Source organism: Tamandua tetradactyla, chromosome 13 (assembly GCF_023851605.1).
Source record: "Tamandua tetradactyla isolate mTamTet1 chromosome 13, mTamTet1.pri, whole genome shotgun sequence".
Classification (NCBI taxonomy): Eukaryota; Metazoa; Chordata; class Mammalia; order Pilosa; family Myrmecophagidae; genus Tamandua; species Tamandua tetradactyla.
In genome coordinates, this window is record NC_135339.1 from 87,292,036 (window position 1) to 87,316,437 (window position 24,402).

The 24,402-nt window shown below is 50.1% G+C and overlaps 2 protein-coding genes across 2 annotated transcripts in view; both read right to left on the minus strand.

Annotated features, from left to right (window-relative positions):
* The window catches only part of FAM53B (family with sequence similarity 53 member B), an 82,196-nt gene extending 73,883 nt beyond the window's left edge, over positions 1 to 8,313 (minus strand). Inside the window, exon 1 of the mRNA XM_077126340.1 lies at positions 8,198 to 8,313. Coding sequence (XP_076982455.1) covers positions 8,198 to 8,275 — 78 coding nt within the window. The 5' untranslated portion in view covers positions 8,276 to 8,313. The remainder of the gene's footprint in view (positions 1 to 8,197) is intronic.
* Positions 8,314 to 8,343: 30 nt separating this feature from the next.
* Positions 8,344 to 24,402, minus strand: part of EEF1AKMT2 (EEF1A lysine methyltransferase 2) — an 89,173-nt gene continuing 73,114 nt past the window's right edge. Inside the window, exon 7 of the transcript XR_013161802.1 lies at positions 8,344 to 8,457. The gene's annotated coding sequence lies outside the window, so the exon portion shown is untranslated. The remainder of the gene's footprint in view (positions 8,458 to 24,402) is intronic.

Consider the following 24,402-nt stretch of genomic DNA (forward strand, 5'->3'; position numbering starts at 1 on the left):
GACCCACCCAGATAAGAGGGTGGCAGCGCGTGGCAGGAGCTTTCACTCCCACCCGTAACTGCCTGATTTGGGAACCTCTGGTTACTGAATGCCAGTCCTGAGCCAGCCTGGGGACCCAGAGAGGAAGAAGGGCCTGCCTCAGCACTCTGGAAACTCAGACTTCACATAAGATTTAGGCAAGAAGACAAACCATTACACTGTAGAGAAAATGGGGATAGACAGAGGGGCCCAGGGCCAGGAGGTGGCACCTAGCTCAGGTTGAGCAGGTTCCAGGGGTGTGGTGAGGGGTGTCAGGCAGGAGCTCACAAGGGGCTCAATGGGGGGACATTCCCTCTTCAGTCTCCCTGAACACCCCATTTCCATGGCAATTTAAACCATCAAATCTACAGCCATCCACAAGAATATAATGCAGAGTTAAAGGCAGTTGCACCTGTCCCCTCCCAGATGACATGGATCACACAGCAGGAAACACAGCTGAAAGCTCATGCCAAGGTCACCAAACAAAGAGCAATGACAGCCATGCAATGGCTCTGCTGAGAGGCTCTTCTGCCAGGGTCCAGGGCTGGACAGCAGGGTAGAACCCCTGGCTCCCACAGGACCTCGTTCTCTACCCAGGGCCTGGCCAACACTCTGGGAACAGCCAGGCACAAAGAAAACGCCCACAGGGCAGACAGGGCTCCCACCCCCTATGAATGCCAGGGGGTGACAGACCCAAGCCAGAGCCCACAGACACCCACAGCAGGATAGGAGCAGGGAAGGTAGAGGAGGGCAAGTGCATTGAAGTGACCTCTGTCTCTCTGACTTGCAGCAGAGCTAAGAAGGGTTTGGGTTTTACAGACCAAAGCAGGAAGCAAACTCGTGCAGCAGTCTGAGTGCTGGGGAACATGACCCACTGGTCTCTGCCATCCCACAGTCAGTATGTTCTAGGCTGAGGGGCCTCAGGGCAACTCAGGGCCCACCCTGGAAATGTGGGCATGTGAGTGGGCATCAGCCACCCTGGGAGAGGTGCCAAACCTGCAGAAGGAAGCTACCTGACAGCACACAGGGGCATCTCAGCCCTCATTCACTCAACAAGGACTGATCGGCGTTCCCCAACACACACACACACACACACACACACACACACACACACACACACACACGCTGTGAGCTTCACCGCTCCCCAGCTGCAAGACACCACCACCCGACACAGAAACCCCAAACGAGCCTCCTGACAGTTTCCCCTGCCTGTGCCTTTGGCGTCCATTCTCTACCTGGAACCCAGTTTTTAGAGCAGAGATCACACCGTGTCATTTCTCTGCTTAGCACGTTCCAACATATTTCCCCTGCAATGAGGTTCACATCCAAGCCAGAACCTCCACCCCCCAAAACCTGCCAGGCCCACAGGAACGACCCTGGAGCCCTCCTCAATGTCGTCTCTGTCTGCATCCCACTCCTCACACACTGCTCAGCAGTGACAGACCGAGCTTGCTGCCACCTCACAGCCTTTGTGCTTGGATCTTCCCACCACAGGCCCCATGTTCTCGTTCCTGTCTTGTAGCCTCATTGGCAGGGCCTTCTCAGACCACCCCGGCTGAAACAGTGACTCACCACTCCCAATTCCTCTACCATATTGCCTTGTTGAACATTTATTTGCATAGAATTTGTTTCTAGACTGAATCTCCAGGAGAATGTAGCTTCTTAAGGAAGGGCTGCTGTCTTATACCCTCAATATTCCCAGCACAGAGCAGGCACCAAGTATCTTGTGAATGGTAGGTCAGCTTGTGGCCTCCTCCCAGCTCAGCTCACCTTGCTCCTACTGCCCAAGCACCTAGCATAGGCCACACTGGTAGAAATGAACCCACCCAAAATCACTGTGTTCCTGCAGAGTCAAAGCTCAGTGGGGAAGTGGAGAAGTCCCCAGCTGGGAATGGCCTCTGGCTCTGTACCTAAGGGTACAAGGGGCCCAGTGCTGGCTTGAAATTTGGCTTGTGAGGCAACAACTTCTCCGTTTGCCCTGTTGTGGATGAGTCGTGCTCTGAGCCTTTTCCTGCACCTATGAAACTACTTTCATTCTGGTGCTCATATGCCGGTTTGCCGAGTAGAGCAGCAAACCCCTCTGCTAAAAGCACTTTGATACTGAGTTGGGACACCCCACCCTCCCTCACAGTTTTGATGGGACTATCGACCAAATTGCCACAATCTCCCCTGGTCAAGGGATGGGCTAGGAACTTGAGCTGGCCAATGATATGCTTGCTCTCTCTGTGGCTCTGACCCCTGAGCCCAGGGGGTGCCATGTGACCCATCCATGGGTAGGGAGGCCCTGAGCCCACTCATAAGCTCCCACTCCCAAAATCTGCCAAGCTGTCCTGTCCTTGCCTTTTCTAGAGCCTGAGTCATTAGCTTTCCTCCAGTTCTATGAGTTCTCCAATAAATTCTTTTGGTGTGAGTTATGATCCAGAGGTGGTCTCTGCCGCTTATAACTGAGGTGCACTGACTGTTTTTATACCACCTCTTGGCCCTATGGCCTTCTGGGCCCATGCTGTGAGGTGGCCAGCGGTGGCCCAGCTGGAACACTGCACACCCAGCAGCTCCCCTGCATGGCAGGCACCAGGCACCCTTTGATCAGCTGGAGGCTTGACTACGTCAACTCTGAACCCCAAAGTAACACACCAAGCAGTTCCCGATTGGTTCCCAGTGTACCCAGCTTACCATAAATCTCTGCTGGTTTATGCCCTCTGCACCCACTGTGGTAGAATTAGTAAACTCCTACGTGGGAAAATCTGACAGCCTAAGGAACACTCTCATCCCTCTCTACACAGAAAACATCCCATCTACATGCATAAGCAAGTGCCCAACCCCTGGCTAACGCCTGCAGCAAAGTGCAAACAATAAGCAAGCTTCCCCTTTTGTAGTTCTACGCTGAAACCTTCTGTTCCAAGCCCACCTCAGGACAAGGCCTCTTCTCTGCGAGATTCTTCAGATCTGGAGAGAAGGTTTTGGAATCAGATCCTCCAAAGGGAAGACAAAAGTTGGAAATCAAGTTGAGGCTTAAGGCGCCATCTGTCTGCCTAAAGAAAAGAGTTCAGAAGAAGACCCAATAAAGGCTCTGAATGAGGAACCAGCACACAAGGAAAATACCAGCACTCATGCCTGGCCATAACCCGGTTCTTGGGAACCTTCTTATGCAGATTATTGACTAAAGCATGAAGTGGTTTCCTTCTTCTGACCAGACACAGGGAACCACACTGCAATGTGGAGAAGCTCATGCTCCTGCACTTCGGGAGAACAAGGTGGTGCCCGAAACTCAGTGAGATCATGGCAGTGGAAAGCAGAAGGGAGAGCTAGGCATGAGCGAGAAGAAAGAGAAGCTGAAAAGGGAATTGTGTCTCGGGTGGAGGCTCTCAAAAATGCTGACGCAGATGCGAGGGGCCCTAGCTCCCAAGACTCTGGGCTCAGCCCTGGCACAGGGGACCCCTTGTTGCTATGGCTGGCCCAGGTAAGAGGTGTTCAGACTGTGTCAGATCTCTGTGCACCCCTGAATTCTAACCTCAGGCCAGCTTTGAGATTGGCCAGGGACCCCAGCCAGGGCTGCTGAATCCCCAGTGCCAAGGCAGGGAGTCTGAAGGACAGTAAGGAGTTGAGTGTGCAGCTGGGGGCAAAGCCTGGCATGGCTACTAACTCCAAAGACAGTCAAGTACCTTAACATTAGCATCCTCATCTGTCAAGTGTAGACAGAAGACCTGCTCTACCTACCTAAGACACTCCTCCAAAACCCTATCATCGCTGTTTGTGGGAAAATACCCTGAGAATGGGGAAAGTGAGGCAGCAGTGGCCAGCCAGGAGCAGCTTCATCCCTAGCTCCCTTTGGTCTCCAGCCTTGAAAGAGGCTATGAGAAATGCCTGGGAGAGGAGGCTGGACTGGCCCAGGAAGGTGTCCTTCTGGAAATGCGAAAACAGGCCCTCGGCCTGAGTGTGGGCGGCAGGAATGAGCTGGGGGAGAGCAGTGCTCCTGAGGTCAACCATCTGGGCTGCTTTCCAGTAGCAGCTAATGTTAGATCACTATAAGGAAGGGCCCTCTCAGCAGAGGAAAGTGCCCAGGAGGAGCGGGGAAAGGGGAACTGGGCCCGGACATCGCTGTTGATGGTGCAAGCAAAGCCAGGGCTGGGGTGTGGCCTATGCCCTCAGCACTCACTCTGTGGGTCCAAGTGGAACCCAACATGGGGAAAGGTGGGACGCAGGGAGGGCTGGCAATCCGCTTGCTTTTTTTCTACACCTCTCAGGAGTAAGGGCAGCCAGGAGCATTTAGCCTTTAAAACAAGAGAACCACCACCCGGACCTTAGAAGGGCAGAGAGGAGGGCAGGGAAGAGGGGAAGGAGGGACAGGGAGGTGGAGAGAAGGGAAGAGCAAAGAGGTGGGCACAGAAGGCAGGAAGGTGGGCAAAGAGGAAGGCAGACAAGTAGGCAAGGAGAAGGGTAGGGAAAGGGCCAGGAGGAAGGCAGGGAGTCTTGTCACTCCTCAGCCAGGTCTTGGGGAGCATCTATGGGGTTCTCCTCCAACGTGAGGCAGCACCAAGTGCTCCTGAGGACCTAAAGTGACTTCTTTCACATTTCTCTGACTTTCTCCTCTGTGATTGAAGGATTTGCCTCAGATGCACCGTGCTTCGGGGTCTGTTCCCCTAATTCCAAAGTGGCCAGTGGTGATTCATTTCCCAACCTCCCTCAAAACCATCCTATCTTTTTAATCTTAACACCCCTGTTTTATCCATTTCTTAGTCCGATAAGAAACAAAAGAGAAATTACTTCCCATCCTTCCTGTTCTTATCTTGATGGCATTTACACGAGGATGACGGTAGCAGTTTAGGAAGCTGAACCAAAACCCCCACCGACTTCCTCTGGCCTCTCTGGCTGTTGAGAACAGCTCTCCACCTCGGTTGACCATCACCCCCCCTCAGGGAAGCCACCACTAGTCTTTCCCTGACCCTTTACAGTCCCTGTCTCTCCAAGAGGCCCAGAGGAGCCCAAAGAGGTCACCGGCATGGGGAATGGAGGGGGGGGTGTCCTGGGGGGAAGGCCCAGCAGAGGGGACGAGGGCCTGACCTGTGGTCTGGGCCCTGGCACCTGCTCCCCAGTGGTGTGACCCGGGCAGCTTCTGAGTTAGCTGAGCCGCAGCTTCCTGTCTGTGCGACAGGGCAGGGGCCTCAGCAGGGTGGCACGAGGCTCCCAGGAGCGGAAGGGGGTGACAGGTCCCCGTAAACACAGCGCAGGCCACATGTTCCCCTCCCGGCGCCTTCTGCTCACTCACCCTGGGCCCTGGGACAAGGCTGGAACAGGGCAACGTATGGAGAGTTGAACCTGTGGACAAGAACGCCTTCTCTCCCTTCTTTTCCCCTCCACACAGCTAAGGTGCCCTTTTGGGAATCGGGGAAGGGGAGCGGATGGGAAAGAAGTCGGATGGGCCCAAAGCACAGGGCGTCCTGGGTCCAGAGTAACTGCTGAAGAGTAGCAGGGTCCTTACCAAGAAGGGGAAGGGTATGTGAGGAGAAAGTGAAGCCCCAAATTTGTAAAGCAGCAAGCGTGCCCGATGGGAAACACCTCAGAACCCCTTCCAGTGAGCCTATGTTCTTCCCTCAACTTTTTTCCTTTTCTTTTCTGAAAAGACCAGTTTCCCTTGCCCAGCTAGGCCTGGAAGGCCACCGTCCAGGCAGGCACTTAGACCACGACCCTTCCAAAAGTGACTCATTAGACCCCAGGCTCACATGCCGGCACCTCCCTGAGGAGGGATCTAGGCTCAGGGTTGGCCACTGAGGCCAGGAGCACCACTGGAGCTGGACAGGACCCTCCCTGGGGACCTCCAGGAGGCCCTCACCCATGAAGTCATTCCATTATGGCCAGAGCTACTCTAGATGTGTACTTCAGATTTCGCCAGGAAAAACACCCACCAACAACAGCAAACAAAGCAGCCATGAAACAGAGCACCAGCCAGAGAGAGACTAAAACATCAACAAGCGAGAAGGCAGGTGAGTTGAGAAGAAGCCGGGCTCTGGCCTGCGTGCATGCATTCGTTCTGCAAACATTCAATGAGCACCTTCCCTGCACGAGGTCCTCATTTTAGGCACTGGATTCAGAAACAAGCAATAGAGAAGAAATTTCTTGCCTTTATGACACTGGAATTCTAGTGTGGGGAGTTATCCAATAAACAAGATAGAGAGGCGAGGTTCAGAAAGTGATAGGTGCCTCTGGGGGAAAAAGATAGGGAAAAGGGACAAAGTGGAAGTGTAGGTGGGGTGTGGGGAGAGAGGAAAATTGAATTTTACACTGAGTGGTTCACAGAGGAAGGTTTGCTATGGGAACGCCATTCCAGGCCGAGGAAGAAGGACAAAGGCCCTGAAGCACGCTCATGCCTGGCGTGTCTGAGCAAGGCCAGTGTGGCTGGGGCAGAGTGACTGGTGGCATGGCTGAGATGAGATCAGAGCAGTCACGGGAGGCCTGATCACAAGGTCCTGCACATTCTGGTGAAGACGCTGGTGTCTGCTCCCCACAAGACGGGAAGCCAGGGGCAGCTTCTGAGCAAAGGAGAGGCAGGATCTGACTTAACATTCCCTAGATTGCTAAGCAGAGAACAGACAAAAGGGAGACAGAAGCAGGGAGTACAGCTACGAAAATAACCCAGGAGAGAGGGGACAGCAGGTCTGATCAGGGTGGTGGCAGTAGAGATGGGGGGAAGTAATCAGACTCTGGCACATACCTATACGTGATATATTAAATGCAAACTGGAAAGGCGAAGCGGTGGGCACGAGAGCAACATGACCAAAGCAACTGCACTACTTGTTCCAGTGACCCCAGCCACCTGCCCTCTGCCATGCCCTTGGCAGTGCTGGAAAACAGGACTGGCAAAGCCATTCCCTGCCCTGGAAGCTTCCAAGGAGGGCTCTCAGGGGAGGCTCTGGCATATAGCAGCACTGCCACAGGATTCAGGCTGGTAAGGGCAGGAGAGATTTGAGGTGGGGAGAGCTACTGGACTCGTGATGCATCCAGATGCCAGACCAGAGGGGACAAGGCCCAGGCCCTGGAGCAGAGCTGCCAGGAGGTGAGGGGCAGAACTAGTGAGGCAGTCCCTGCCAAGCTCCAAATTTGGGCTGCTTCCTTTGTAAAATGAAGAGGGCAGACCCAACTATTTCTAAGTCACCTCAATTCAACTTCCAAGGCCAAATGCAGCATCCCTGCTCTGTGACGCCTATAGTCAAACTGGCCAGCCGCCTCCACGTGTCCTGGACTTCATTAACGGGTCGCTATGACTGGGACCCTGCAGTGTCGCAGTACCCACTGGACCACCCTCCTTCTGGACTGAAAGCCCCTCAAGGGCAAGAGCGAGACCCAGCCCTGATGTAACTATGTGGCCTCAACGTGTCCACCCCATGGCTTGGTCCAGGTCTGGGGAAATGAACGCAGGTCTCGGTGGCTCCTTCAGGGACAACACACCACCCAGACCTCTCTGCCCTTGGTTTGGTTTTCACTGGTCTGGGATCAAGGAAGGGAACCCACTAAGGGTGCTTAGTGTGGGCTCTCGTAACAAGATTATGGGGGCTCCGGGAGAGGCACTAGGCTGGTGGGCAGCCCCACGATGACCATGGAAGCTGCAGATGGTCCTGGGGACTTAGGCTACGTTACCTGCCTTCCGCCCCAGCCCACCTTGCCACTCAAGGTGGGGAACTTCGGTAGAGGACAAAGTCAAGCACAGGGTTGCCACCGTGGCCTGCCATCTTGGCTGTCAGACTGCACCTTCTCTCTCTGTCATCACTCACTCGTCACGCTCTCCCCTACCCCTTGGAGGTACAGCCTTACCTTGGTCCCTCACTCAGGCACCACCTCCTGGTGGAAACAGCTTCCCTCAGAGTGGACACTTGAGGAATGCCAGCCACAGGCCGGGCCAAGGCAGCAGAACCATGGTTGGCATTACTGAAAAAGGTGGTGGCTTTCCCCCTCACTCACCAAATGACCCCTCATCTGGGCTGGCTAGTTCTTCCTGGCAAGTATTTATCCAGGCTTTGAGTTCATTTGTCCTATTGCCCCCACCTGGAAGGGCTCACAGAGCTCTACTTGTGGACACTGGGAACCCACTTTGCTAAGCCTGTATGCTCAGAGTCAGTCCACAGCCAATGGGTACGGCAGGCCTCCCAAAAGGCCATCAAAGCCATGCAGTTCCCCAGGACCTTACCAACTCAAGGCTGAAGGTTCTGCATGTCATGGAGTCGGCCCCCTGGTTGTCGAGACTTTTACTCAAGATCATCACCATGGTAAGACCTCAGGCACTGGGCCCTGTTCCACAATGGGCACAAGCCATCATGCGCTGAGCAGGCGTGGGCGGAAGTGATGTCCTGGGCACCTGCTGGCTGAGTGACGTCAGCAGATACGGCTTTCCATCAGCCTCTCTTCCTTGGGGTGGGGCCCTTCTGGTAAACGGCCACGGTTTCCTCCCTGGATGGACAAAAGAAAGGCAAAGAGATCAGACCCAGGAAAGACTGAGACTCTGGGGGAGCTGCCTACTGCCCCTGGCACTGGGACTGTAGTGGGAATGAAGACATCTCCTGCCAGAGGAAACACCTTCTGGGAGGGCCAGGAAGGCCCAGAGCACTTCATAAAGTCCCCACCAACACTCCCCCCACACCATGCTAGCTGTTTGGAACAACAATAAATCTGGGTCCAATTAACTTTTCCTTTAAATCTCTTAGGCGCCTAACTAACAATCTGCTGTCCCTGAAGTATGTTCAAGTTGTGGGACACTTTACCACTGAGCTGGCTTTATAGGAAGCTACAGTTTACACCAGGACAAACTAATGTGCACAGCACGCACTGCCCTCCGCATTCAATTCTCCTAGCAGCACTGTTCACAACAGTCGAAGGGTGGACGCAACCCAAGTGCCCAGCACCTGATGGACAGACAGACAAATGGGCTGGACACACTCGACGGAATATTATTCAGTCATGAACAGAAATTAAATGCTGATCCATGCAACAACATGGATAACCCTGAAGATATTACGTTGAGTGAAATGAGTTGGACAAAGGACAGACATTATATGCTTTTACTTATGTGAAATACCTAGAATAAGAAATTTCAGAGAGACAGAAAGGAGATTACAGGTTACCAGGGGCTGACACAGGCCAGGGGCGCTGGCAGGGTATAGAGTCTCTGTTTGTGGTGATGAAAAAGTTTTGATAATGGATAGTGTGTTATGAACATAATTAATATCACTGAACTGTATACATGAAAGTAGTTAAAATGGATAACACTGTCTTATATATACAATAAAAATTTTCAAAAACAAAAACCTGAAGGGATCGGTCCTGGGCAGTTCAGTGGCAGAAGGAGACCCACAGTACTTGACAGGGTCGGTTCCGGGCAGCTCAGTGGCAGTGGGGGACCCACAGTACTTGAAGGGGAGTTGGTCCCGGGCAGCTCAGTGACAGTGGGGGCCACGCAGTACTCATAGGGGTTGGTTTCAGGCAGCTCAGTGGCAGTGGGAGACCCACAGTACTCCAAGAAGTCAGTTCCGGGCAGCTCAGTGGCAGTGGGAGAACTACAGTACTCGAAGGGGTATGAATTGGGCAGCTCAGTGGCAGCAGTGGACTTAGAGTCAGCAAGCTGGTTCCCCTTACCCAGTTATGGGCAGAAGCCATAGGGAGGATTCGGCGGGTCCATTCAAATGCACACGTCCTGCCCTCTTGGAAGCGCCACATTTCAACAGCATACTTGCAACGCTGAGGGCTTTTGTGGCTGTATCCCCTTCTCCATAAATTAACCAAACCAAGTCCAATGGCATTGTAGGGCCTGCCCGCAACATTCTGACCTTCCAGCACCTCCATTCTGCACAGATAACTAGCACCGCCTCCCCAGTTTACCATCACTGCCCACCAAGCAAATGCAACCTTCAGTTCAGGTTTGAAAAATTACTCTTACAAATTAATTTATCTGATTCTATTTCCCTGTCCCGCCCTTCCGTGGTTAAAGCTTCAAAGAAAGTCACATGCACAAGGAATCTGAAGATCACTTTCAGAAAGTAAAAAATAATGATGATAATCGTAATAAATAAAGAGGCAGCTCCTAATTTATAATAAAAAACAAACTGCTCAGTAAAGGAAAATGTTTTAGAATCTGCTATTCTCTGTAAAAATTAATTGCACCCTGGTATTTACTTGCGGTCCAGATTGTAAATCATATTTTCCTGTTTACTTCGATTAGACTTTACAGTGGGTGTTATTGAAATTGCTCAATTACGGACCAGCTGGCAAGCCCAGGAAAATTACCTTCTACTGTTCTTCGAAAACAAGGTTCATCCAAAGTGCAAAAGCAGGGAAGGGGAGGAGGGAAATCAATACATTTTCAAAGGATTTACTGTTCGGGAAGGAGGGCCCGGTAGAGTCTAAAGATTCCCAGATCACACTGGGAGACCTAATACACAGTTCCAATACCACATAAATCTAGAAGCAACACATTCTGACCAAGTATAATCTGTTCAAGAAAAGAATTTTAGACCACTCCTCTACATTCTGGCCAAACAGCTCAGCCAGAAATGCCCGCCAGCCCCCTGGATGCTTGGTTCCCGGAGGGGCTGGGGCCGGGGCCGTGCCAGGTGGGAGAGCACCAGGAAGGTATTCCAGGACTCGTCCCCTCAAAGGGGCTCTTTGTGCCATGTGGTGGCAGTGGCAAGGCAGATGGTAGCCATCTTCCTTCTGCATGTAGGCCTCAGTTCAGTTCGGGGGGCAACCTGCCTCTGGCCCACTGGCTGGGAATAACCTGCCTTTCCTTCTTGAAGGAGGCAGTAAGGTTTGGTAGCTATAAGCTCGGGTCCTTAAGTCAAACACTCCTGAGGTGGAATCCCGTCTTAGTTGGGGGACCTTTGCCAAGTTACTCTGACACTCAGTTTCTCCCTCTGTAAAATAGGGACAACAGAGGCAGCCTCATAAGATTACTATACCCTAAGAAAATAAAGCTCGAGCCCTTTGCTCCATGCCTTGCTCACCGGAGTAAGTGCTCAAAAGAGCAGCTACTGCTATGAGTTTCCAGGGGGAGTTTTTTGGGTCCAGACCCTTTTCTCAACAATACAAGCATCTGTCCTCCCCAAAAAAATTTTTTTTAATGTTAACAAGCTAAATATTGTGAAATTTACTGGAAATGTGGTTCCCCATCCAAGCCTGGCTGCTGAGCGCAAAGGCCAAAGCCAGACTGAAGCAGTGGGGTAGAGCCTCCTGGCTGCCCCCAGCTCTGTCCCCACGCAGCCCCTACAAGTGGCTGGGGCACACTGAGGCAGCATGAGGGTGAATACCGTCAGCTCCCCAGCAACTGAGTTGTCAGCAAACATGGCAGGCACCAAAAAGACAAAGAAGGTATAGCAAGACCCCTGACCCCAGGGTCACGGAGAGATTGCTGTAAAGGCATGCAATGCCTAGAGAGAAAGCAGAACACAGAAGGTCAGACCCGAAGAAGGAAAAGGGACCAGTGGAACTGGGCCTTAAGAAGACCCCCCTGGCACAGGGGCCAAAGACAGGCAGCACTGCTGTAGGAGCCCAACTAGATACCCATTAACAGGGGCTGGGTAAAAAATTATGGCATACCTCTGGCATGAAATACCATGTGGCCTTCAAAAAAGTTGAAAAGAGGCCCTTCTAAATGTACATGCACGGAGCAATTTCCACGCAACCCTGTAAGCGAGCCAAATAAGACCCAGAAGAAAGAGGACAGTGCGGTCCTGTGAACAGAGTTGCCTCCAGAAAGGGGACTGGAGCTCTAAGAACACCCTTTCATTGTACAGTCTTATGTTTGACTATTTCACCCAATGCATGGGATACTTTTTTGATTATAAAAAGAATAAGCAATATTTCAATATGAAGAGAGAGGTATCCCAGGCCTGGGGAACAGCATTAAACAGAGGCATGGAGTGTGGCCCTGTACATAAGATATGTGGGAGCAGTGAACAGAATCATGGCTGGTACAAGGATAAATGGAGAGAGGGCAGCAATAGGCAAGGAGCTGGACAAACAGGCTCAAACCAGACACAAGGCCTCTGAAGGCAGACTGAATGTGAAGTCAGCCTGTGACCAGAGGTGTTTAAGATACTAGAGCTGGCCACTCGAAACCACCTGCAAGACAGTGCTTCCTTCCAAGGCCCTTGCCACACCTAGCACAGTGCCCTGCATATGTCAGAGCTCAAGGCATGTGTCTGGAATCAACCTAAATCATAGCAGCATTTGAAATCCAGACCAAGGCCTGGCACATCCTGGAGCTCCCTGGGATTCCTTTGGCCAAGTGCCTTGGGGAACACTGGCATTTATCCAAAGACTTAGAGCCTGTCTGAGATTGGGGCAGAGATCTTCTTAGGGAGGAACCAGGAGTTTGGCCTTTGAAGAGACAGGAATCAGGTGCACATGCTCTGCCAAAGTAAAAAGGAGGCGACTCTAGATTCCACAGGTGGCAAGGTGACGGTCTGACAAAGCCTTTATGGAGGCACCTCCAGAGCACAGAGCCAGCTCTGGCCCACTCGGTTTTCTTTTAACCCCTATTAAGAATATTAAGAGTAGTTTCTACCTGCTGAGCAACAACAGTGGGGCCAGGTACTTCATACACATTACCTACGAGACAAGTTCTGTCTCGTAGCTAATGTGTCCCTTAGCCAACCTACCCAGGGTGTGGCTAAGGGACGAGCCTGGATTTGAAGCCCTGGGGACCAGTGGTCTCCCAGGCTTCTACTTCCTACCTGTGCCCACCGGCAGTGCGGCCCTCCCATCTGCCTCTCTCCATCCCAAACGCAGCCTTCAAAAGTCCACTCAAGCAATTACTATCTGACCCAGCAATCACACTCCCGGGCATTCATCCCAGAGAAATGAAAATGTATGCTCACACCAAAACCTGTATACAAATGTCCCTAGCAGCTCCATTCATAATAGTAAAAACCTGAAATTAACCCAGATGTCCTTCCACGGGTAAATGGTTCAACAAACTCTGGTCCATCCGTACCATAGACTACTACTCAGAAATATGAAGGAATGAACTACAAATACCCACTACTAGACAAATCACCAGAGAATTAGGCTGGGTGGAAAAAGTCAATTCCAAAAGACTACCTATTGTATGACTATATTAATCTAATACCCTTGAAATAGCAAAAATTATAGGAATGAAGAAATACTAGTGGTTGCTAAGGGTTAGGGATGGGGTGTAGAGCTGGAGGCTTCCTAGGGCGATGGAAAATGTTCCTGGTTGTTACACTGTTCTTATAGTCTTTGCAATGTGTCACTATCAGGAGAAACTGAGTTAAAGGTACAGGGAATCTCTCAGTATTATTTCTTATGGCCACATGTGAATTTACAATTTTCTCAAAACAGAAGAGTTAATTAAAAAAAAAAAACCCACTTAAACTATCAAAACTCAAAAAACTGAACACCAAAAAGACAGAATTGTATGAAATTTCAAAATTTTTTTTAAATGGGGCTGGGAGGACACTTGAATGCCAGTGCCACCACCAAGGAGACAACATGTTATGGGATTCTGCAGCCCTGGCCTCCAACTTGAGGAAGGCACCTACCACCTTCAGTTTTCCCATCTTTAAAAGGGGGTTACTAAGCCTTTGCCCCGGGGGGTTGCTGGGAGGCTGCCTGGGAAATGGGAATAAAAGCACTCGGCCAGGAGGAGGCCCCAGGCCCTGGCAGCTCACTCTCCTCTGCACAAGCAGCAGCTGTGGTCAGTGCTTCTCGTCTGACAGCACCATCCTGGCAGCATCTCTGCTGTTCCCTGGGCCTGTCTTTAATTCTAGTATTGTCACTTCTCTGTGCCACGTTTACCTCTTCTCTGGTGAACATAGGGCCTCCCACCCAGCCCCCCAATACTTGTCCAGGGCCACCCCAGGGGAGGGCTCAGTTAAGTTCTCCCTCAGTCGGCACCCCCGCCTGGTCACGGGGACAGGGTCTCCAGGAGCTCCCACTCAGTGACTCACTTTCACCAGAATTTCTATTGAGAGAGACGGCAGAGTCAGACTTTCCACTCATCTGTGAACCATGTCCCTACCCACCCTTACATTCCACTGGGGGTAGACAGAGGTATAGGCCCTTCTGCCCATCTGCCGAAGTTCTCACCCAAATGGCACAAGGAGAGCCCCAAGCCCCCCAGCAATGTACCCACAGCACGGCCTGTGGTGTGGGTGTACCCAAGGCCCAAGGTCGCAGCACTCCTGCCCCAGAGGCCTCTCCACCTCCAAGTACTCCCGAACAGTCCCACACCCCACACCCTCACCTCTGCCTCCTGAGGGCCAGTCACATGCTGGGCACTTCTCAAGAAATCCTTTCACATTCCTATCGAGTTGCCGCTGCTATTGGTGGTATTTCCATTTTCCAGATGAGAAGGCCAAGGTTCCAAGAATTCAAAGAATTTAAGCCATTCACCCAAGATCCCACAGCTAGTAGGGGCAAGGCCAGGATTCAAACCTAGGCATGCCTCCCCAAGGCTGCTTTGACACTGGGGACAGGGGACAGCTTTGCTCTTTCATACAAGTCATTCCTAACAGGAACCTTACTTGTATGTGTTCTGCAATCTTCTATGTGCCTTCACTTGTTTGCAATCCTTGCACCCTTCCATCGCCCTTGTCTGATATCACTGTGGTCTTACAGCTTCTGGCAAATGGAAACCTTGCCTAGTGCATCTGCTTCAAAAGAGAACTGCATGCTAAACGAACTAACACATGCACAAAAGTTCTGCAAACTCTAAAATTCTATATAAATATCTGAAAGATCAGAGGAGCTTACCAAATGCTTCTCTAATATATTCTGAAGGGCTATCCTATTGAAAGAAACTGCCCATACTGGAAGTCGTCAAGACAACTGCACTTTTTCTTCTTTTGGATTTTTTATTATTTAGCCTGCATTTACTGCTTGCACAAGTTTATAGCTGAGCACTATCTCACGGCCTGAAATACAGGACTCAGAGCAAAACCTAAACATGAACCCAGCCACTGATGGCTCAAGCAAGTCATTCCTCTATGAGCTTCCAATTCCCTCCCATTAAGCAAAGGAAAACGAGAAGGCAAGAGCAACTGCACAACATCTTCACAAAGGCCCTCTGCACTTTTTAAACTTCTGCAGCTTCAGTTATTGGTGTGACAAAAGCAATCTGCAAGCAGGACATAGAAGCAAATTTATGAACATATGGGGAAGTGCATTTCTCAGTGGTTCATGCTGTCTTTCTCCTGCCAGATCCTGTGACAAACCAAAAGTGCAAGGAGGGGGAAGAGGGGAGCCAAATCCTGCAGTCGGCAGTGTCAAGGTTCATATCTGCTAAGAGAGGAGAATTTATTCTGCTTGGTGATGCCTTTTGCTTGCTGTTTTCATAACTGAGTCACATGAGTTTAAAGGACAAAAGTTAAAACCCACCTAAGAACTTTATCAAGCACCCATATTTCCCAGACCACATTGATATTGGAAAGAGAGTCTGCAGCTTCAACCACAGGACAAGTTCTGAGCACATGCATTGCCCATGCTGCAGTGGAACATTTAAACTAACTCTATCAGCCCAGGTTCCCAGGTCTTTAGCATCTATTGAAAGCTAACTGATAAAAAAGGGCTATTCCTTCACACCTTCAATATATACAGAGAGAAAAAGAGACAAAACCTCTTTAATCAACTATTAAACTTATTAACACTAAGCAATTGCTCAACGCCCAAGGTTAGAAATTTGTTTAAAGTAGCATCACAAGAGGGAATACCCCAAAAAAGTACTTTTACTTATTTATTTTTAACTGTTTTCCAGTTCTTCTTGGTCTGTATTTGTAGCAATAAAGGATGACCATACACTCACACACCAGAATAAAATAAGAACTATAGCAACAGCACCAGGTCTGCATCCTCAGAGTCTCCCTATATGTGGGCACCATCATTACCCCATGTTACACAGGGGGAACCTGAGGCCAAGGCCATCACATTGGCAATGACAGAGCAAGGCATCAATTCACATCTGCTCAAATCCAAAGTCTTAGTCTTTACTACTAGACTCCTATATTCCAGGATCTGGGAGTTATCATAATTATCTGACTTCTTGGTTAAGTGGATTAACTGCTGAAGTAGAGACATTAGGTCTGTAATACCCCTCCCTCCCCCACCTTAAGAGTCCACTCAGAGGTACCCCAGGCCAAGCACCCACCTTCTACAACTTAATACTGAAACCCAGGATAGGGTCACTGCACTTGCCACCCTTAACCATACAGACGTACAGCTGTGCCGGGACCAATGAGGAAGATGGGGTATCTCCCAGGGAATCCCAGGGCGCCCTGCTCTGAGGCCTAGAGGGCATTGTGTTGGCTTTTTGCTGCCCCAGATGGAACCTGTGTCCATACGTTCCCCATTCTCCCTTGGGCCTCTGCCTCCTGCTGCTGCCCCACCCAGCCCACTCTACCCTTTCTCTTATGTCTGCACCCAAGGTCCTGAGGGGACACCTCCACCCCACATGAACAGCCTGGGTGTGGGCCAGGCCTCAGTCATCCTCCCAACTTCAATAGAGAGCCTGGCCAGGAGCAGAAGCCTAAAAAGTGACCATCTGCTATCTCAATAACGGAGGTCAGAAAGAACGCTGGACTTCAAGTCCAGAGGCCAGGCTTCCAGTTCCAGATAAGCCATGGGGCCCTGGACAAACTATATAACTTTGCTAAGATCAGTTTCTTCCTTTATAATACGTAAGAAGCAATTTTGTTTCTGCCCACCCCAGGTATGAGAAGTTTAAAGGAGGTATATTCTCTTGGTGCCCACTATAAAAGTGTGCCTAGCAATACTGAAATCCTTAGGTGGGCACAGTTCCTAGCAGAGGTGGGCCCTCATTAGATGCCTGTGAATTGGCTAAGAAAACTCTTGTTTTCACAGCTACAGAATACACTCCTGGGGGCAGGAATATGCTTTTGGATCCTCTGGGCACCTCCCTCCTGGAATGGGATTGCCAGATACTCCTGGGGGTGAGCCAATATTTTCTTGTGGCAAGAATAAAGAGTAAAGAGCAGTCCTGCCCCAGAGTATGTGTCCCAGGAGGGACTGCTTTCTTCAATAACTGGGATAAATCTAGATTCCCTGGCCTAGTCTTTGGGTAACAAAGGCCATCAAAGGCCCACATTTAGGGAAAGAGGGACTGGCAGGTCACAGTTCTTGTCAGTGGAAATAGTTCCTCTAAGTGACATTACATGACTAAAAAAGGACTCGACCTGTGTCCCTGGTTGAACAAAGTGGCCCAGTCTCCCTAATGCATCCCTCTTACTGGAGGAAAAAAAAAACAAAACAGTAAAATGAGTTGCTGAACCAAATCAGGACTCTGTTCTCCAGAACTTCTCACAGTCACTCTCACAGTGTTGTAGGGATTTTCTATTTTTTTAGCAAAACACATTGCAAAGGGAAAGGAAGGAATGACATTATTCAGGGACATGAAAGTATTGGGATCCAAAGCCAAAACAAATCTGAACATGGGAACAAGACAGCCCATGTTGTTTCTTGAAACCAAAGCCAACTGCATGCATAACTTGTCAAGAGCTCATTTATCAATGAGAAATAACTGACACCCGAGTTTCCTATAAGCACTCCTGTAATTCTCACTACTGCTCATGTCATTTAACCCACCAAACGCTACAAAAGAGGAGTTCGCTACGGGCTAGAATTTGCCGAACAAATTGGAAGGAAGTGAAAAAAGGGGAACAGGAGATAAAGAAGGGAGGAGAACTAATACTTACTGAACAAGCACAGAGCTAGATACTGCCTTCTCCTCCAAGCCGGAAGAGGGAAAGGATGGGCAAATAACTAGAGGGCAGCAGGACAGCGCAAGGTGTCCCAGAAAATAATCTACTGTAATGCTAAGCCACTTAGCCCAAGAGAACCATGACCTGTTCTTCAGTCAGACCTATTTACAATTACATTAATTAAATCAAATCATGATCAAAAGAGATGAGGGGTAAAAAACCAGAAAGAAATTTTTTAAAACTTGCAATGCCAAAGCAAAAGGCAGTATGACCTGGGTTAACAGAGAAGGACTTAGGAAACGCAAGTTCTGGCTCCAGCTCTGCCACTGACCAGCTCTGTCCAGTTTGCCAAGTCACTTGCCCCCTCTGGGCCTCAGCTCCTTCACCTGTCAAATGAGGCTGAACCAGGTGAGCTGTTCCTGACTAATGAGAGTCGGTGAGGCCCGTACGAGCTACGTGGCTTTAGCCAGGTCATTTGATGGGCTCTGAGCTCACAGTTTCCTCATCTGTACATGGGAACCCTGAGGGAGCATGAGAATCAAACAAAACAACGGATTTGAAGGTGGTATGTGAACTATAAGAAAGGACAATAGCTGCTGACTCTGTCCTGAAGCAACTACTATGATGGGCTGTGTGCAGGTGGTTGTCCCGCCCTGTTCGATCTGACCTGCAAAGTCAAGGCCCCAGAAAATATCCAGCACAGCTGGACTGGAAGGCCGAATCTTCACTCGTCCCCATCAAGAGCCTCAACTAAGACATTTTATATAGCCAGATCTGGAGCAAGAGGCCATGCACATCTGCTGATCTGCTTGCCAATCTCCCTGGGGCAAGCCTTGGAGTGGGGGGTGTGGACCAAGGTGGGGACCGCGGGGCTGCAGAACAAACTCCAGCCCCTTACACATCTACGGGGGGTGGGGAGCATATACGTAAGTAACTTTCCCAAGCTCAGTCTTTAAGCACACAGGGGCAACCTGGTGTCTTTTTGTGACGCTATCAACCTTCTGAATTAGAGGGCCAGAAAGGAACCCAGACACTAGTTTCTACACCTTCATCTCCCACCTTCCACAACAAGAACATCCTTTTACTTTCCGAAGTATTTATTGACTTTTAGGGCTCCCAGACAGCCATCTTTCCTCCCTCCTTCCTGCAAGACACTCCACCCCCAGCACAGGCCAGACACCCAGCCCTGCTTGTGCCTGCATACCAGTCCTGCTTCAGACGCTCTGATGGGCAGGGAAAAGCAATCCTGGCTGGGGCCGTGGCCAGTGCTCCTCCCACAGAAACTCCTCAGGCCAGGCACAGAGTGAATGTAATCTTTCAACAGCTGGCCCTTGGCTCACAGCTGGGAGGGCAGCAATCTCTGAATCTCAGGGGCCTAGGAGCTGGTGGCCCCAAAACACTGGTCCAGAAGAGTATCAGATGCATCACACTGGAACACCAGCAGAGACACAGGAGAGGACCATGGAGCTCTGTAAGGACTGTTAGGGGTATGAGAGCCTCCGGGTAAAAATAAATCAGACAGGCTAAGAAATCAGGCTTTCAGCCTCAGACATTCTCTCCCCACCTGACTTCACACTACAAGCTCTAGTATACTTTCAAGAATGCTATCATCTGCCAAAACAAAACTCAGAGAGACCCAGGGCAACCTGACAAGTCTGTCATAGCGCCAAAGACCCCTAAAGTCCGTGGCACCTCGCAGGTCAAATCCCCCAGCCTGATACCTGTTGGGGAGCGGTCAGAAGGGTGGGAAAACCCCATGAAGGCCACACTCAGCCGTCAGCTGCAGCACCACGGCAGGGGCCGCTACATGTGTAACCACCACCATCTGTCCGTAGACGGATCAAAATAGACCTGACCAGTGTCTCTTTATATGGAGAAAGACCCCTGAGGGGCTTCACCAAGGGCCTAATTCAAACAAATGTCTGTGCATTTTGCTCGAAGTGATCACAACTGGCCATGGGATTAATGTAAGGAGTTTGGGGGAGCAGCTGCTTATTGGGTTTTCAGCTCCTTTTTTATTTTTTGGCAGGGTGTAAGGGTGAGAGATGGGAGGGGTGCCTCATTTGCAAACTCGTCTCCACTTCCTTCTGAGCACTCTGCACATTATACCTCAGCCTCCTTGGGCTCAGAGCAAAGACTGTGGGGTAGGAGCAGTAAAAAGAAAATGACTAGGCCCAACCAGATTTGCCCAACTAAGAAGCAAGGCACCTCGGGCAGCAGGCCCACCACTTTCAGGTATCTTATAGCTCTAAGTGAGACTCAAAGGGCCTCCAGAGAGTTAACCTAACTTCCAAAGTTGAACTGATCATCATACTCATCAGAAATGCCTAGACTCCAAAAGAAACAAAGATTCATTCTACGGTTTGTCCAGTATCTACCCCAAAGTCCTTGATACACTACCAAAGATGTCAGCTGCTACTGCTGCTATGTCATTGTCACCATCCTAACAGCAGGCCCATTTGACCTGAGATCTCTGCTGCAGAATCCCCTTGTTCTTAGGAAGCTCATTTCCCTAAGTCAGCCAGCAAAATTCCAAAGGCAGGCCTCTGAGCATTCCTCTATGCATCTCCCGGAATAAGTCACCTCGCAGTGGAAAGGGAGTTTCTTCTCAGGTCCCACACATCATCTGGGAGGGGTCAGAAAACATACTGGAGGAGGAAGGCTACACACGAAACCATTAATGCCAGTTAGAGACTGGCATGGATTGTTAACGTCAGAGCTAAAAATAATAATAAAACTACTTATGCCAAAAATAATAATAATAATCAAGTCAAAAGGAAGAACAAAAAAACTCCACTTGTCAAACCAAATAAGTGGATGGGCTCAGAAGAGATGAAATTTAACAGGTACTAGTCAGAGGCAGGCTGAGTTTGGGTACCAACAGAGTTTTAGGAGCCTTCAGTGAAAAGCCAACAGCACACCGTCAGCCATAAAAAGCTGAAGTGATGGAAGGGTATTCATTTATTCAACAAACCCTTATTGATGAAGGAAGTGAAAATAAATTAATAACTGAGGCATGAATGAAATAAATCAAATGTACCAAGCACAGTTAAAAAAACAAATAACCTAATAACACAACTAAGTCCTCTAAAGTTTGAAAATGTGCATCGTTACCTTGGGGAGGAGGGTGAACACAAGTCAACCTCTAGAGACAAACCCAAAACATAATTTGGCATTGGCCAAATGCTTCCAGACTGCTCCACCACCAATCATCTTTGCCCTCTGTGCTGTCTGGTGTGACCAAGGCAGATAGCAGCCTGACTGCCTAGCAATAGGGGCAGATAGAATAAATGCTGGGACCAGCATGCAAAGGACAAAAATGCAGCTTCTCAGAAAGGTGAAAGACAGGAAACCATCTTCAGGTACCATGTTAATGAAAAAAGTAAAACCATAACAATGGGTGTAGTAAGGTCCCATTTGTGTAAAACTAAATAAGTAATCACAATAATTCAGAAGTCTCTGGAAGGAAGCAAAAGAAAATGAACATCAGTTGTCTTGGGGAGGAGAAATGGGTGGCTGGGATCAGGGACTGAAAGGAGAATCTTTGATAAATACCTTTTTGTACATTATGAATTTTGAACTACATGCAGGAATGACCTAAACAAAGAATGTATCTTTTTTTTTTCTCCCATGGGCAGGCACCCAGGCCTCCAGCATGGTAGGCAAGAATTCTGCCTGCTGAGCCACCATCGCACCACCCTCTATAATTTTTTAATAATTAAAATAATATGTATCTGTATATGCTGCCATAGGCATAGAATAACTCTGGAAGAATAAACAAGAAACTGGCAACAGGAATTCCTCCAGAGGTGGAAGGAGATACAAAGCTGGAAACAGGTATTGGGGAAGAACTCCTTCCCACAGTTTGATTCTGTACAACGTGCATATATGTGGCCTATCTTTTAATACTGCAGGCCTGTTTCATGCCACCAGACCTCCCCCAGTTCAGCTTCCCCCTTGCTTTATGCAGACCCTCTCAATCTCCTGGGCCTCCCCACAGGCTAACTATACTCCTCTCGCATTCTCAACTCAGGTGTCACCTCCTCCAGGAAGGTCTTGCCCATACCCATATCTCTGCCTCTCTGCAGGATATCAAATGCAAAATGAAGGAATGGGCTGGCAGTGGGTCTGTTCTCCCCAGGAACTAGGGGTTTCTGGGAAGCACAAGCTCAACCTTAGCTCCCTGGGTTCCCAGCACCTGGCACAAAGAGCTGCTGAGGAAATGTTTGCTGAACCAAAAAATACATATGCCACGGTAAGTCAAGTCTTGAGTTTCCTGGTGCCAAAAGCTATTGAAATTGCTCTTGGTTAAAGGGGGGTTTCCCACAGCTATCAAAATTGTGTTGTTAACACTAATTCAAAGCAATGCACCTCCCAACTCACACACAGTCTGGGCTCCAAGGCAGTTTGGGGTCCACAGCATTTGAGTATGAGAGAAGCAAGCTACAGCTACCAGAAGCTGTGGTCCCCACAAAATCCCTGCAACTGTACCCGCTCACAGTTCTTCAGAAACCTGTGAATGTTCATCAGAACCCCTGCAGGGAGGCGGCAGCTGTTCTCACACCCAGCCGCAGGAAAACCCTAAGCCTCAGGGCCCTTCCCTAACAACTTGCTTTCTATGCTCTGCTTTAAGGGAAAGAGGCCTGAGAACCTGCCTCACTGCAGTCAGGCTGGGGCAAGACTATACTCCCAGGCCAGCCCCAGGCCAGGCAGAGCCTGGAGGGACAAAGCCTCTGAGCACCCTGGAAACTTATGACCCCTGGGAACAAGGAGGTTTGAGGTCCCGGGAGCCTGCCTGCATGTGAGCAAGGAGGGCCAAGAGACAGGGACACCTACCTACAAGAAAGTCAAATGTCTATTTCACACCATGCTCCTTAGAATGGAATCCAAACTTTCCATTGAAACAAACTGTTTTCTAGGAGACTTCAGGTTAATAGGCAGAGTCCCATGCACACCCAGGGCCATGCTTCCCTTTTGTCACTATTATTTCCTCATATATCAGCCTCTCACCCTCAGTTCAACACTCTCTGGGCTGGCTTATGCAAGAAACTGAGGGAGGAAGGCAGAGTACACAACTAAGCTTACACAAACAACCACGTGTTCAAATAAATACACCACAAGGCAGGATAAGTGCTCTAATATGATGAATGCCACAGGGACAGAGGAGTGAGTCTGGGGTTCCAAGTGGGGAGGTAAAAATGTGGGAGATTTCCTAGAAGAGGCAGGATAAGGGTTGGATCTTGACGGACGGGTTGGTAGGTGTTCAGCAAACACAGAGTGAAGGTATCCCAAGAGGAACCTGCCAAGTGGCATGCCTGACCCTCGAGCAAAGGCGGGGAGCTGGGAGCCAAGGGGTCCTTCTCGGCTTCTGGCAGAAAGAGCCCCTCACCGGCAGCCCAGCCGATTTGTCCTGGCTGATGCTGGGGCCCTCCCACAATACAGGAGGGTGGGGGCTTTGCCACACCTCAAAGCCTCCAGGGCCACCCACCTCCCGGCTCCCAGCCTGGCCTCCACCTTGCTCTGTCGCTCTCTACTTCTACCAGCGTTTCTCTGCCTTTGGTGAGAACACCAAACAAACATGCTGAGCTACAAGAGGTGCAAGCCATGGTTCCCAGTTTCCTTAGCTGAGCAGAGCCAGGTGAACAGGGTATCCCAACAGGGCACACCAAACTTCCCCTTCAAAACCTAACAGCATAAGGGCACAAAGCCACAAAGCAGTTATTTCTAGCTCCCCCACACCAACAGCTCTGCCTTCACCCCAGCAGCTAACCCAGAATGTCAACGGACAATAAAGCGATTGTGTTCTCCCTTGGGAAGGGGAGTGGCCCCATGCAGGCCCATATGAGAATGTCACGGCCATCTCCGACTCCCGAGTTACAAATATGTGATGGGGCCTGTGCCGAGCACGCGCTCCCCGCGTGCTGTGTGGCTATGAAAGCACAAGGGTCGCCAGCTGCCTGGGACCGATAAACTGGGAGAGACACAGCACTGGGACAACGAAGAGCAAGTTAGGGAAATACTTGCACAAATGCTTCATTCAAGACCATGACTGATTTAATGTCCCTAGTTTCTGAGGAACGGTATTGGAAAAGAGGAGACAGTCCCTTACAAAACACAACAGCCAGGAAAGCTGCAAAGATGCCAACGGCCACCACCTCCCTGCTAGTCTACCTGAAGTAGAAGATGCAAGGCAAGCAGTGAGTTCAGATTCACTTTGGATGAGTGAAAAATATGACATTAAATCAATACTGCAGGCAGCCAATCACCACTTTTGGCTTGGATCTGTCTGTACAGACTTAGGCATGCTGCTCCCTGGCTCTGGGCCTCAGTTTCCCCAGTGGTAACAAGGTCTCTTTCACCTCCAGAAACTCCGGCTGGACTCATCTGTCTTCCGGTAAGAGAAAGAAGCAATAATGAAGCAGCTGATTCTGGGTACTGTTGACACCCCAGTTTCTACCACTGCATGGGAGCAGACTTTGGGGCACATGAAGCCAAGGGTACCCTGGCCTGGGGATGGACATGATGAAGGACTGTTGTGGTGCATCCCGAAGAGCACAAGCACCCTGAGGGACACGAACCATCCAGGAGGATGACCACAGAGGTGGGGGGTACCAGGGAGTATCTCCATGCCACCCATGCAAGCATCGATCCAACTGAAGCCTTTCTT